Below are 14,935 nucleotides of genomic sequence, written 5' to 3' on the forward strand. Positions count from 1 at the left end.
TAATTCCTAACATTGTGTTTGCTTTTTTGACTGCTGCAGCACACTGAGCTGACGATTTCAAAGTATTCACTATGATGCCTAGATCTTTTTCGTGGGTGATAGCTCCTAATATTTAACCTAACATCGTGTAACTACAGCAAGGGTTATTTTTCCCTATATACAACACCTTGCACTTGTCCACATTAAAATTCATCTGCCATTTGGATGCCCAATCTTCCAGTCTCACAAGGTGGTCCTGCAATGTAGCACAGTCTGCTTGTGATTTAACAACTCTGAATAATTTTGTTTCATCCACAGATTTGATAACCTCACTCATCGTATTCCTTTCCAGATCATTTATAAATATATTGAAAAGCACTGGTCCAAGTACAGATCCCTGGGGCACTCCACTGTTTACCCTTTTCCACTGAGAAAATTGACAATTTAATCCTACTCTGTTTCCTGTCTTTTAACCAGTTTGTAATCCACGAAAGGACATTGACTCCTATTCCATGACTTTTTAGTTTTCTTAGAAACCTCTCATGAGGGACTATGTCAAACGCCTTCTGAAAATCCAAATACACTACATCTACCGGTTTACCTTTAGCCACATGTTTATTAACCCCTTCAAAAAAAATGAAGCAAATCAGATGACATTGCTCATGGCAGCAGGCGCTCCAGCTGGCAGTCTGTAGAGTACCCCATTCAATGTGGGGCAGGTACAGCATGAACCAAAGTAGTCCTAACATGATCGTATTGACCACTTTGGGCAGCACATATAAGCTGGTCTGTTCTCCTTGGAGGCCTGTCTGAATAGAGAGTGGAATGGTGGCCCTTGTGACATGCACAGGTGTAAGGGTTTTCCATGAACAGTTAAGATTGTGAGCACAGTGTCCAACAGAATGGTTGTAGTCCTATAGTAATGTACCAACAACTCGTAAATGAAGCTGCCTCCAGCGCCGGTATCAAGGAAGGCTTGTGTATCCACATGGTTGCCCCTGAATGAGAGATGTACTATTACTAGAATTTGTGGAGAGGTACATGATCAACCTAAGGTGATCCACCTGTCCTAGGTCATGGAGTTTCCCGGCTTGGCCAGACAGCAATTTGTGACGTGCCTAGATGCGGCACAATGTAGACACAAATTGAGGTTACAAGGCCACTGCTTCTCCTAAGTGGACAACTTGAGGCGATCTGTCTGCATCGCATCTTCTTTTACTGATGCCGACTCAGAGGACCTGGAAACCACTGGATGTTGGAAACTAAGGGCAAAGCAAATGGGACAATGAACCTAGCCCCTCTCTCAAACCCATATTTGAAATCTGAGGTCCAGGCTTATGGCCAAACTGATTAGCCCCTTCAACTTATTGGGCAGATCCTGGCCAGCCAGCTCATCTTTGATACAGCCCAAGAGCCCTTGCCTGAAGATGGCTATCATTCCCACATTGGAGTTCAGACACAAGTGTATGAAAATTAATTTGTTCTCCAACAGGCCTGGAGCCTTGGCTGATCTGAAGAAGCTCGGTGGCCATGGAAGACATGCGACTGGGCTCATTAAAAATCATGCTATATTCTCACAGGAAGTTATTTTGATCCCCTAGCAGCGGTTTGTCTCTCTCCCAGAGAATGCAGAACTGCCCAACAAGGATAAGATATATGTAATGTTGATATGATCAGATGGAAAGAGAGGTGCTTACAATCCAAATTGCATCCGGTATTGATTCAAGAAGCTTTTACATTTAGTGGTATCTCCCTTGAGGTGGAGGCAATTGAAGCGTGGAAGTAGTAGGCCGTACTTGAGGTGCCGGAGCAAGTGCCACAAGAGCTGGACGGGCAGCCATATCCTGGAGATAACTGGCTGACTTATTCAGTTGATCTTGCTGCTGTTGTAGCTGTTGAGCTAATTTGGCAATGGCAAAGGCCTGAGACGAGCCTGCCGAACCCCTGGCTTCAGCAAACTGTGATGAATAACATAGGAGTGAGTCCTTTATGCTGTGGCCTAGTTGACACAGCCTCGTAGGCGAACCTACTAGGCTCACACCAACAGTTGGCAAGTTCATCCTGAAGCAGGACAGACTGGAGCTTCACCCTTACCAACTGCCTGCCCCGTAGGTTCAACCCTTGGGTTCTGGTAGTCGGCAGGACTTACGTAGATCCCTAGGGTGGTAGAGAGATCAAGCGATTTAGGGCATGCCAGGGTCAGGATAAGCAGCAAGCTGGAGGCACCGGGACAGGACAAGGGCTGGGGCAGGTGGCAAGCAAGAATAACCATGTGTAAGGCAAGAGGTCAGGGCCAGGTGGCAGGCAATTGTGATCAGGTCCAAAGCAAGAGGTCAGAATCAGGAAATCAAGCCAAAGATGAACAAAGAGACACTGGACGAGACAGGCAGAATAGAACAAGGCTGGGCAAGATAGGTAGGAACAAAGAGGAGCAATCGGGAATGCAGAAGCAACACACACTGCTCAAGGCAGAAGACTTGTTGCTGAGGCAGTGAGTGGCAGCACATAGGGCCCTTAAATATCCCAGGCCGAGTGATGTCATCTGAGAGCACTGCAGGGAGTTTACCACTAAGGGCCTTTTAAGAATCTATGTACTTCTATGGTGGGCCTGGGAGGAAGCCAAAGCAGAATGGCATGCAAATGGCGTCAGAGCTGTAAGCGGAGCAGGACCTTGCTGATGGGTGCGGTCCATCGTGGCAGGAGGCCGTTGGCGGCTGGAGTGAGTGCGATGATTCATGGTCTGTCCCTTGGATCTGCAAACGTAACATATTTGCTCACAGATTAAGCCCGTTGGTGGACTATCAACTCTTCCCACTTAAAACCTCAAAACAATCAAACCTGCAATCCTCTATTTAACCTGCAACATTCTACCTGAATTGGGGTCTCGTAATAAACAAGATTGTTTCTCTTGCACAAGTTGTGGCTAAGCACCACCCTTCTTCATTCTGGCTCATGTCAGAACAGACTGTTCTTGGAAGAAATGTCGGTCTGAGAAGTGCAATCCAGAAAGTCCATAATATATCAAATTGCTTAATGTGTGCTCTTCCAATCACAATCATCTTTTAGACCTAATGCTTTCTCACTGTTCCAGTATGTCTTATCTCTGACAGCTGACTAAGCTGTCTCATATCCTGACTTCTTATTTGAAAGACTTCTTCATCTCCTGACTCTAGCTCGGTCTCCTCCTTGGCTTTTGGTTTGCTGGTGTATTCCGGTTCCTTACTTAGTTTCAGCTCTCTCGCACGTCATTCACATCGGGGACTACCACCACTTCTCATGCCTCGCAAGCCACCAGTACCAGAGGGCCCAACTCGAAGGTAAGGCGACTGGCATAGATGGAAGATGCCTCGAGTTCCTGCTTCCATTGTTATTAGCCTGGATTCACCTCTTCAGCATCACAAGCATCACAATATTCTATCAACATCAACCCTGGAACAAGACAAACTTTTCAATTTATATTCCTGTAGACTTCTAATGTTTATCATTCTTTGGTTACAGAATCATCATCTGCTTTCAAATTTCCTGAATACTTGCTGAATACTATTTCATCCAACCATGTCTTCCAAATTTCCAGTGCTTATTTTTACCTAGTCATATCATTCATATGTATGGCCCAAAAATCACAGAACAACTTCTCAAGAAAGAAAAAAAATATACATCCTCTTCAAATAATGGACAAATAACTGTAAAAGCTGTAGATGTCTTTTAAAAAGAGCTTTCAAAAGAATGTTATCTTCCATCATCCTTGAGTACACCATTTCCAATTTCTCTGTCAATTATATTGACACTTCCACGATCGCTTTTCCTTTCAGATATCCATCCTCATCATTGAGTGAAAAAAAGATTACCCCATCAAATCCATCCAGTTGATGGAAACTTATGTATTACTTAATACCCAACCTTGGACTTCATGAACTAGATTTAATCAGCTACAATATTACTGCCTTGCATTTGATCAAACCAGTAGTGATCCTCAGAAAAAGTTAAGTTTTGGATGTCTACCTACTTCGCACAAACATTTACATAAATCAAACTAATTTGAACTTTATTAATTAATTATACATACAGTATAAGATGGGTAAAAGTCAATTGGCCATTTCCTGCCCTCCTCCCAAGAGGGGCCCATTTTGAATTCACTGCAATGCATTGTTGTGTGTAGATCTAGAAAGATTGAAACGGGAAGTTGAAGCTCTCAAAGAAGTCTCTCCTTCCGAAAGTGAGGGGGGAGGAGGGCTTGTTAGAGTAAACTTTTCAGCTGGCTTTGGACCCTCCAGTCCGGAGTTTAGTCTGGAGTTCTCAGAAACTCTGAATATGGATCCCCTATCTCCACTCCCATCCGTCAATGTGCCAGCTATGATCCGGTTGTTTGGTCAAAGAAGAGAAGGCTTCTAATCTGATTAAGACAATCTGAGCCAAAACACAATGGTAAATTTCAGGTTTCTCAGAATAGAGAAATTATGTGAGAATCTTTTACCACCCCAATTTTAATGTAATGCTGCAAGTTCCAACTAGCAACTTGGCATCTTGTCCAGGTATTGGTCCATTTAATGGATTCCATTGCTATTTTGCTTCTGAATTGGATTCATAAATTAGTGAATGATCACAGCTTTCTTTCTCTAACAGTGTTTAGATGTGCTGATTTAGGGGATGGGATAGGTAATGTCCCATTACTTACTGATCTTGTGGTTCTTTGTGGGGTATGAAAATGTAAGGCAGCAGTGAGCCATTCAACTTTGTCATTATTGAGGGTCTTATGGATTAATGATAGAGTTTTGAACTAGATACGATTTGTGATAGGAAGCCAATGTAATTCTTTTAGAATAGGGGTTATATGTTCAGTTTTCCTAGTATTAGTTAGTATTCTGGCAGCTGAATTCTGCAGAAGTTGGAGCGGTCTGGTGGAAGAAGCAGTAGTCGGTTTTTGAGAAAATGAGTGCTTGAAGAACTGTTCTGAAGTCTTGTATATGAAGCAGCAGTCTTAATCTTTTTAGGACATTTAGTTTAAAATAACCTTCTTTAATTATATTATTTATCCACCTTTTTAAGTTTATTTTGCTACAAGCAAGATTCCAAGATCTTTAACTTCATGTGAGATAAAGTATCTGTTAGCTATTTTCATTACTTCTACCTCGATTTATTTATTTAATTTATGGCATATTATCAGCCCAAGTGCAGGAGATCACTGCTGGACCACCAGGGACTTTTGGCAAGTCTTGGGGGTCAGGAGGGTGGGGGGTTGTAGTTAATTAAATTTAAAGGGTTGGGATGGGGGGGGGGGGGTAGGGTTTTTTTTCCCACAGAAAGAGAACGATAAAAGTTTTCTGATCTGGGGAGTGGACCGAAATGGCCCTCCCCAGACCCGAAAACGAAATGGGGCCCAAAAAGAATTTTATGCACTCCCCTAATTTGCTCCATAAGACCCAAAGACGCCTGGGAACAGAGCCGGTTTAGCACACCATTTTTTTTTTTTTTTATTTTCCCCCTCTGAATCCTAGGTGCCACCTATGCTCAGGTGCGTCTTATGAAGTGAAAAATATGGTAATTGTCTACCAGACTTGTGCTTTGTGAATTAAGACAATTTTTTTACTTTTTTGTTTTCTTTTGCAATTAAAACTCTTATGGCAGCTGTTCATATACTATAAGTTGGAATTCTAATACTAATTCTCTGGGACCTGTTGAAACAGTATATGAACAGCTGGCATAAGAGTTTTAATTACAAAAGAAAACAAAACAGTAAAGCATTCATAAAGCACAAGTCTGGTAGATAATTATAATACTGTGCTTTCACCGAACATAGGGGGTTATTTTCTAAAGCTATCGTACGGGTGCATTAGCTAGCTTGCTAGCTCACGGGTGTGATAGCTAGTTCGGGGCACAGTCGGCCCCGGAAGAGGAGGAGTCGGGGTGGCACCGGGGCCGACTCTGCGAAGACTTCTCAGACAGCGAAAGATACACATCCTTTTTACTGCCCGTTATTTGGCACGATGCTGGCAGCGATCGCACCGTGGAGGTGCGATTGCTGCTGGCTATCGCAGGACCGTCCCCCCGTTTCGCCCCCCATTACCGCGGGATTCAGGGAGCCTTGCGACATAGGTAAATCTAGGCCATAGTTGGCTGCCTTGTACTAAGTATGATACCAGCAAGGTTTTCTATAATGCATTCTGGGTAACCCGTTTGTCAGTTTTTGAATTTTATACTATTGGATAAGCCACAGATATCTTCTGGAATCTATTTTCTAATTCTAGGAAGAATAGGCATTTTAATAGATTTCAGTCCTTTTGGTTCTCCTGAAGGGAAAGAAACAAGGGAAGTCTGAGGGTACTAGAGCTTTCCCATACCTTACCTTGAAGGCATATGGACCTAGGCCTTCTTGTGTTGAGCAGTTCATAAATTTTAATAAATATAAATGATGTTTGGTTGTCATTTAGCAGATTTTGTACCAGAGATGGGCCCTCATCACTTCAATTCATAATTGAAATTAGATAAGTCTTGAAAGCTTCCAACCTAATTGTACAGGTTTTTCTTTGTCATTCTCCTAGGAACAGAGAGTGGCTGTGATAGTAATGCTTGTTCAGCTGTTTTTCATATAGGTAATAGTTCTGAGCCCGGTGGAATAAAGCAAATAAGACTAGAATAAGAACAGCAGTTCTGTCCTGTTCATGTGTGTAAGTCATTTTTGTTATGTTTATTGTGTACATCGCCTAGTCCCTTATGTATAGGTGATTTATGAATCTAGAAAATACAGACTGAAGAACAGTTCATGCTGGCTTTGAGGAGTGCTTCATTTGGTATCAATAGGTGTTAAGACTCTGCTGGCAGACATGAAGATGATTCCCTGAATAAGAGCCCAAAAGTGCTCCTGGCAGAAGGCCTTCCTGTTCAGAGGGATTCCTTGGTTGCAGGAAAAGGCAATCGCACTCACGGTTCCAGTGCAGGCAGAGGTTGATTTGGGATGGATGACTCCTAACCCAGAAGTTGAATAAGGAAGTAGATATCAAGCCCTCCTTTGGATAACAGTGACAACGGATGACAGCCCATTGGAGTGCAGCACTTATTCCCAGAGTCTAGTGGATCAAGCACCTTGGGTGCAGGAGAAGATTAAGTGACACATCAATCGCCTGGATATTGGAGTAGTAAGGTTGTCACTTATTCCAATTGCTCCTCTTCTGCGAGGTCAGGCAGTCAGATTTTGTCACACAATACGACCACAATGATATATGCAAATCACCAAGGTGGAACCAAATTTTACAGGTGGAAGAAGCAGGTCTTCTGATGAATTGGATAGAAAAATACCTTCACTTTTTAACCATTTCCCCGTCGCTCATGGCAGAAGAAGATGATGAATAAGCAAATGTTTTTCCCCCTAGCTGCTGCACTCTATTCCCAGGTATTAGGTCTGTCTCAGAATGCATTTGCATTGATTATGTGATGATGGGGGCAGCCATTGATAGATCTAATGGCAACTGACTAATTAACAAGTAGATTGGTTATTCAGTTAAAGAGAAAAGCTCCTCCATTTTGGATATAAGGTTTCAAACTTGGCAGAAAGATAGTCTTCTATGTGTTTCCTGCATTGGGCCCAGTGTGCAGGCTGTTTAATGCATCAGCTTCATGAAATTGGTGGTCCACCATCGTTCAGTCTATCCTTGGTATATGCAGAGCTAGTCAGGCTATTGATCGTGGAGCTGTTGTTCCTATCTCAAGGGGCGGGGGGGACGGACAATTATGGTTCCAGAAGCTGGTGGAGCATGAGATTTTGGCTCTGTTTGTCTTCAGCTTGCCTCTAAAGTGATCTTAATAAAAATAAATAAATAAATAAATGGACTATTCTTTGAAGTTCATGATCACTCTCTTGTATTACAGGAAAAAATCCACATCCTTGGGTTGCATGAGGCTTTCTTGCTTTCCACTTTGGAATTTTTGCAAGGCAATTAAGAATGGCTTGACTTCAATTCCTTCAGGTTTAAATAGCAGTTGTTGCCTCCTACAGAGGTCATAAGAACATGAGAAATTGCCATGCTGGGTCAAACTGAGGGGCCATCAAGCCCAGCATCCTGTTTCCAACAGTGGCCAATCCAGGATACAAGGTCCTGGCAAGTACCCGCACTTTTAATAGATCCAATCCTACTAATGTCAATAATAGCAGTGGCTTTTCCCTAAGTTAATTTGATTAATAGTTTATGGACTTCTCCTGCAGGAACTTATCCCAGCCTTTTTTAAACCCAGCTAAGCTAACTGCCTTAACCATATCCTCTGGTAATGAATTCCAGAGTTCAATTGCATGTTGAGTGAAAAATAATTCTCTCTGATTTGTTTTGAAGGCACTACTTGCTAACTTCATGGAGTGCCCCATAGTCTTCTATTATCTGAAAGAGTAAATAATCATGTCTGGTTTAGATAACCCTTATCCTCCTGTCCAGATATGGTAGTTTCCTTAAAGGAGAACACATCTAACACCCCAAACCTCCAGATACTCCAGGGATAGCTACCTACAGCATGCTGCAACTTAGGGCCTGGTTGAATCCACCTCACTTCCTGAAGCCCTTTTCAGACCATGCAGTCTGCATTTCCTGCGGGCGCTGACATGACACCAAGCATCTCAGTAACAGGTCCCCGGCCAAGCTTTCTGCCTGCAGCATTGGTTGTTTAGTGTTCTGCTTCTGTCTTGCCTGTCTTTGCCTTGCCTCTTCCAGTTCTCACCTGTCTCTGCCTTGCCTAGACCTAGTTCTTGACTTCTTTCTCCATCCTCTCTGCCCTTGCCTCTTGGATTGTCTACTGATTACCTGACTCTTGCCTGGATTCTAACTTCACCTGATTTCTGCTTGTCTTGACCCCTACCCGGATACCATCACTGCCTGTTTGCCACCTGCCTTGACCCCTGCTTGTATACAGACTCTTCTTTGTTCGCTGCCTGCCTGACCGCTCTGACTGCCTGACCGTTCGCTGCCTGCCTGTCCACTCTGACTGCTGTCTTGCTGGTTTCTCGCCTAAGTCCTGCTAGCTTCCAAAACAAAGGGCTCAACCTACGGTAGAAGAGGCTGGTAAAGGTGAAGCCTAGTTCTAGTCCCAGCTCGAGTGTGTCCACCTGCTGTTGAAATGAGCCTAGCTGGTTCACTTGCTGGGCTGCACCCATCACACCACAGCCAAAAGACTGACATCCCGTGATAGCGCATTAGACCACCATTGAAGGAGCACTTCCTTCTTTAAATTGAATAAGGTATGGTTCTTCTGGTAACTCCTGTTATTGTAGGAGTTTCCCATTAAGTTTATTGATTTTAAGGATGTATTTTTGGTTTTTATTCTGAGTTGATGGTGTGAACTCATATAGTTCCATCTCCTTCTGAAGGTTGTTCCAGCCTTCATCCTCAAACAGTTAGCAAGTCTTCCCTCCTTCTTATGGTATTTTTCAGATGGGAATGTTCTCAGTTTCATTGTTTAAAATGCAAAAAATTATTCTTTTTTAAAATCACATAGGAGTTCAGACAATAGGGACATCTGTTTATACTGGTCGATGGCCCTAAGGAAAAGCAAAGCAACTCTAGACTAAGGAAGTAATCGGAGTAGTCTCTGTTGATAAGGGTTTCCCTTTTTCCCTTACCAAATAGTATGAGACTACCTTCTTCTAGAGTGCAAGCATTTTCTTGGCTAGAGCTCCTTTGGGATTTTGCAGTCTGGTATTTTTTAAGTCTTTCAGACTAGACCTTCAAGTTAAAAAGGAAGCCTTTCTTTTGACTTCTAGAAATGGTCAGAGTGGGTTTGGCAGTTTTCTGCCTATTTCAGAGGTAGCTTGGGTACATCCCTTTGCATCTAGGCTGGTCTAGCTGGTTGAAAAGGAAGGAGAAATTAAATCTTACCTGATAGTTTCCTTTCCTTGAATCCAGGCAGATCAGTCCAGAACTCTCCCTATTCTGCCAAATGGATTTTCATTTTTTTGGATTTGATTGGCCTATGAGGGGATTTCTTTTCTTTTTTTTTTTTTCTTTTTTTGAGTTACTACTATATGAAGAGTGGCAAGTCCATTCTTTATTTGTTAGCCTATTTCTCATTCCTACATGTAAATGTTTTTCATTAGTTCCACTCAGTGAAGTAATGTTCATAAATTATTTTTTAGCTTGGGGTTACTGATAGGCTTAGGTCAGCATGGGACCTATAAGAGGTGGCAAACTTATTAAGCTCTGTCTGCTGCCCATAAACCATCTGCTGGTTTATGGGCATAACCCATGCGTCTGGACTGCTCTGACTGAACTCAAGGAATGGAAATTATCAGGTAAAATTAAATTTTTATGTGTACTTAGAATCCAGCATTATATTCATTAGCAGCCTTTATGAATCAATATCGACCAGACACCAGTCCTGAGTTGTGGGCATTTGGGATATTTGTACTGAATTTAGCATGATTTGACAGGTCTTAATGCTTATATCAAAGTCACATATTAGAGTAGATAATAGAGGTCATTGATTCAATCCATCAGCATATAATATATTGGTTTTAATTGATTGGTACATACTATAATCCCTTGAATCATATAAATACATTTTCCTTTTTCCACTGTGTAGGTTGATACCAAGACTGTTTGAATGTGCAGTACTCCTCATGCAGATATTTTCTCAAAATACAGAACTGTATTGGGTGAATTATTTTATGATCTGTTTTTGAAAGATATATGGAATCATGATGACAACATTGTTGATGACTACCAAATTTTGGACTTAGTTCATTGAAGACATTAATTTGAAGGAATATAGTAGAATGAAGCATTCTTATTCTCATTAAGGAATATTTTATTAAATACAACAATGGAAAAACTGTGAATAAAAATACTGAGACCAATGTTTATATTATGGGAAATTTACAATCGCAGTGTTAGCTGCAGAATGCATTGTCCCATAGGGTTCTGGGTTGAGGTATATCTGTTTATATTATACTCTTGTTATTTCTACCATTTCTGTTTTAGTAATGCGCTGTTTTGAAAATATGCATGGCAAGTATGGTAGCGACGTTCACACCAGGTGAAATGTGATTTTTTTTTCTCAAATGTAATTCTCATGTTATATCCAGCTCCTTATCTCCTCTAATTTTCACTTTAGTACAGAGTTCGAGAAACTGTCTCAGTCTTGAAAATTAAATGGATTCTGTGGATGCTGTGATAAATTTTATTGGACCAAAAGAGGAATTATCCAAAAAGAATCAAAGGATCTTGTACATGAACTTTGAGACTACCTTTTTCAAATCTCAGAGGACTCCAGCTCTTCAAAATTATATTTAAAAAAACATCCAATGTGGTCTCAAGCTCATTTACAGAAGCATTAGATTAATTCTTAATTTTCAGCAACAGCACTTACAAGTGACACATCTCCCAGAACTATACTGAAAATGTCTTGTTTCACCATCAAAATATTTGGAATGTGTTTTCTATGCAGTGTGTCATCTTACTGAAGTCAGCAGCATGCCAGGTGCCCCTTCCCCATCCCTTCATTAGCATTGATAGATTACACTTTTCTTCCTTCCCTGTTTCAGATCCAGAGCCAGATAAACCCACACGCAATCATTTTCCTGCCCAATGCGGATGGCATGGAAATGCTACTGTGCTATGAGGACGAGGGAGTCTATGTTAACACCTACGGTCGAATCATCAAGGATGTAGTGCTGCAGTGGGGCGAGATGCCTACTTCCGTGGGTAAGGACTTCTTAATTCCAATGCACACTCTGAAGCACTGAAAAAGTTGCCTAGAGGGCTATGAGCAAACTGTTTTGTCAGAGAAGTGTCTGGTTACATAGAAAAGCATCTTCATACAGTTTGTGCTGACGTGTTTAAGTGGAAGTGAGTATTTCTGACTTTCTTATGCTATGAAAGGCACCTTCCTACTGCACCTTCCTACTGTATTTAGTGCCGCCACTGAGAGTTAACAAATTACAGATGAATTATAGCAGAGAAAAATTAATCTCACAGTGAAATTGCAGTTTCATTGTTTCCTATTATTTCTCTAGATTCAAATTGCTCTTTGCTCTTGTTCAGCCTGGTTGCCATCATGTAATTACCTTTCTTTGCTTAATCAAGGTCCTCCATTGACATTAATACATTCTGAGATTTGAAGCATTTGTTTCCAGGTATTCTCTTAAATTCGCAATGGAGTCCACTGATTTAGGGTGTGTTTTCCTGCATATTTAAAATACATTTTATAGCATTATCTTATCTTTTTCACTAAGTAAATATCTCTGGGGAATCATACTATAAAAAAATAGATTTAACATTGCAAGTTTATTGCATAGCATAGGTTCAAACATCTGAATTCAGTACAAGATTCCATTTTTCAGCATTTGAATAACTGGCTGAGATAGACACTTAATTGATCTCCATGATCAATTAAGTTGATTAAAAGAGACATTTGTTTGTTTCTTTTTAATCTTGAATAAAGGATATGTTTGTCCAGTTAGTCCATTTAGATACATAGAAATGAAGTATCATCAAACAAGTTGCAAATTAGACCCTTTTATCTGACTGCCTATGTGACTAGCTCTCAGGATCTCTGCTCCATTCATCAGGTCAGTGCAGAATGAGCCGAGGATGATGTTTCCAAAATGTACAAGTAATTGCAGGGTGATTGTTTTCAAAACTGTAAAAAGTTGTAAAGTAAAAGGATCAGGTGATGGGTGATATATTTACATAGGGGTGAAACAACTGAGGGAAACAAATAGAATTTAACTTCTCACTGTGATCTCAAACATTGAAGTGACTATGGAACAGAATATAAGTTCTTTGGCCAATGATGTCCTTTAAAGGAGGTTCTTAAATTTCTGTACCTTATATCATTCCGTGAAAGTATTCTTATGTTCTTATCCTTGACGGCCAACAACATCATTGCTGTCTTTCCCCCTGCCTCCAAATCATTTAACATAATTTCATAGATGGTGCTGGAAATAGCAGTTAATTAATAATAACAACTCTGTTATTTCTATAGCACTGTAAAGTTCACAGTGATTACATTGTCCATTCCTTAAAGAGCTTATATAGTGTAAGCTACTTTCATAAATGTATTTCATGTTTTACACCCACCTTTCCAAAAGATGCTCAATAATACATATGATAAAATATAAGCCATGCATCAGGCCCATATGTATTAGTGTTGTGACTATTGTATAAAATTGTTGCTGTGAACAAGTGGAAGTAAGAGAATTGCTAAGTGAGGATATCACTGTTTTAAAATAAGAAATGACACAATCAGTTCCATTTGTCTTACATTCAGAGATATGTTATGTTCTTCTAATACTTGTGTGTGTAAAATTTAACTACAGATGACACTGCCATCATGCTCCTAGTGTACCTTTGTGAGATGTCTGCTTCATCCTTGAAGGAAATGAGGATCCTGTGTATCTGACTAGTTCCATCACTTTCTGACTGTAATCAGCCTGTTTTCCTAACTCAGGCATTCTTTCTGCCTTCCCAGCATACATCTGCTCCAATCAGATCATGGGCTGGGGAGAGAAGGCAATAGAAATCCGCTCTGTGGAGACAGGACATTTGGATGGAGTCTTCATGCATAAGCGAGCCCAGCGCCTCAAGTTCTTGTGTGAGCGGAACGACAAGGTACGACAAACATTGCCCCCCTCTTACACCTTACTGATGAGATAGTATTCAATATACTGGCCAAATGAAAGTAAATAAAATGTTCACATTACCATGACTACCATACTTTTCTCTATCAGAAAGCAGGGATGAATTAGCCAGAAGGCCAGTGTGGGAGCTCCCAAGCGCACACATTGCCTCGTGAGCTTCACGGTCTTTCTTCATCCAAGCTACTACAAGGGATGTGTCCCAGTCTGTTTGTATTAAATTTTTTCAACTATTTGGCCTTGTGCCTTACTACTACTTGCTGATTCTTCAATTTTTTGCCACTGCCTCAGCAGCCCCTCTCAAGGCAGAGGTCATTGTCTTCAAGGCTTGTATCTGCAGGTGCAGGATGTCCATCACATATATGCACTTCATCTGCTATCGCTGCTTGTGCCTAGACCTTGATTTTTCCAACAGCTACAGCTGTGGTTGGATATCTCCTAGGTTGCAGCAACACCATGCCAGGAAAATGGAAGCTCTAGAGAAGTCAATGGCAGGTAAGAGCCTGAAACCTCAACATGATGCTGGACAGTAGATCTTTCCCCCATGTTCTAGTTTAAAAGCTACTCTCTACATTGGAAACCGGACAAAAGACAGTACTGCAATGGATAGACTCACAAAATACTCCAGACGAGCTGGCCGTTGAGGTTGAACCAACGGAACGGGAGGGCTCACCTCTGGCCATTGAGGTATCACTTAGCCCTGGAGCACCGGAAACGCCATTGCCACCTGGGAAAGGAAAAGGGGATTCCCCTGAAATTCCAGGTGATATCAATGAGAGGAATGAGACTGTCTTGGATAATCAGGATAGTCTTGTACAAGGGGCTTTAAATCTGGAAACTATCCAACAAAGTAAGAAAGAAGTTAGTTTAAAACTAAGTAAGAGGGAAAACCTTGTCATTAGTCCGAGAGAAACGAGTACACCCAAGATTGGGAAACAATTAATAGCAGATCAGGAAAATATCTCAGTAACAATTAAATCATCTAATATACCTAAGAAGCCTGTAAATATTACCATGGAATCGCTATGGAATTATATGGCTAAAATAGATACTTCTATTAATAACTTAACTGAAGTAGTGATAAAAACATCCAATTTATTAGTAGTAAATACTAATGAATTGGGAAAACAACAAGAGGTTATTAAAGAGATAGAAAAGCGATACCTTGTAGAAAAGGATACCTTGAGAAAATTCAGACCCACCAAATAAAAAATGAAAATGAAATAGAAAAAAGATTGGAAAACCTTGAAAATGCGGTAAGATCGCTAAATGTAAGAGTAAATAATTTCCCTGTAATTAAAAAAATAGATGCACTAGAACTGTTTAGAAATTACATGTTGCAAA

General features: G+C 40.9%; 1 protein-coding gene across 1 annotated transcript in view; it reads left to right on the forward strand.

Moving 5' to 3' along the window:
• Nucleotides 1-14,935, forward strand: part of LOC115078196 (misshapen-like kinase 1) — a 1,532,819-nt gene that overhangs the window by 1,500,468 nt on the left and 17,416 nt on the right. The window contains 2 exon segments of the mRNA XM_029580940.1: nt 11,498-11,657; nt 13,426-13,565. Of these exon segments, the coding sequence (XP_029436800.1) occupies nt 11,498-11,657; nt 13,426-13,565 (300 nt within the window).

Source organism: Rhinatrema bivittatum, chromosome 16 (assembly GCF_901001135.1).
Source record: "Rhinatrema bivittatum chromosome 16, aRhiBiv1.1, whole genome shotgun sequence".
Taxonomy (NCBI): Eukaryota; Metazoa; Chordata; class Amphibia; order Gymnophiona; family Rhinatrematidae; genus Rhinatrema; species Rhinatrema bivittatum.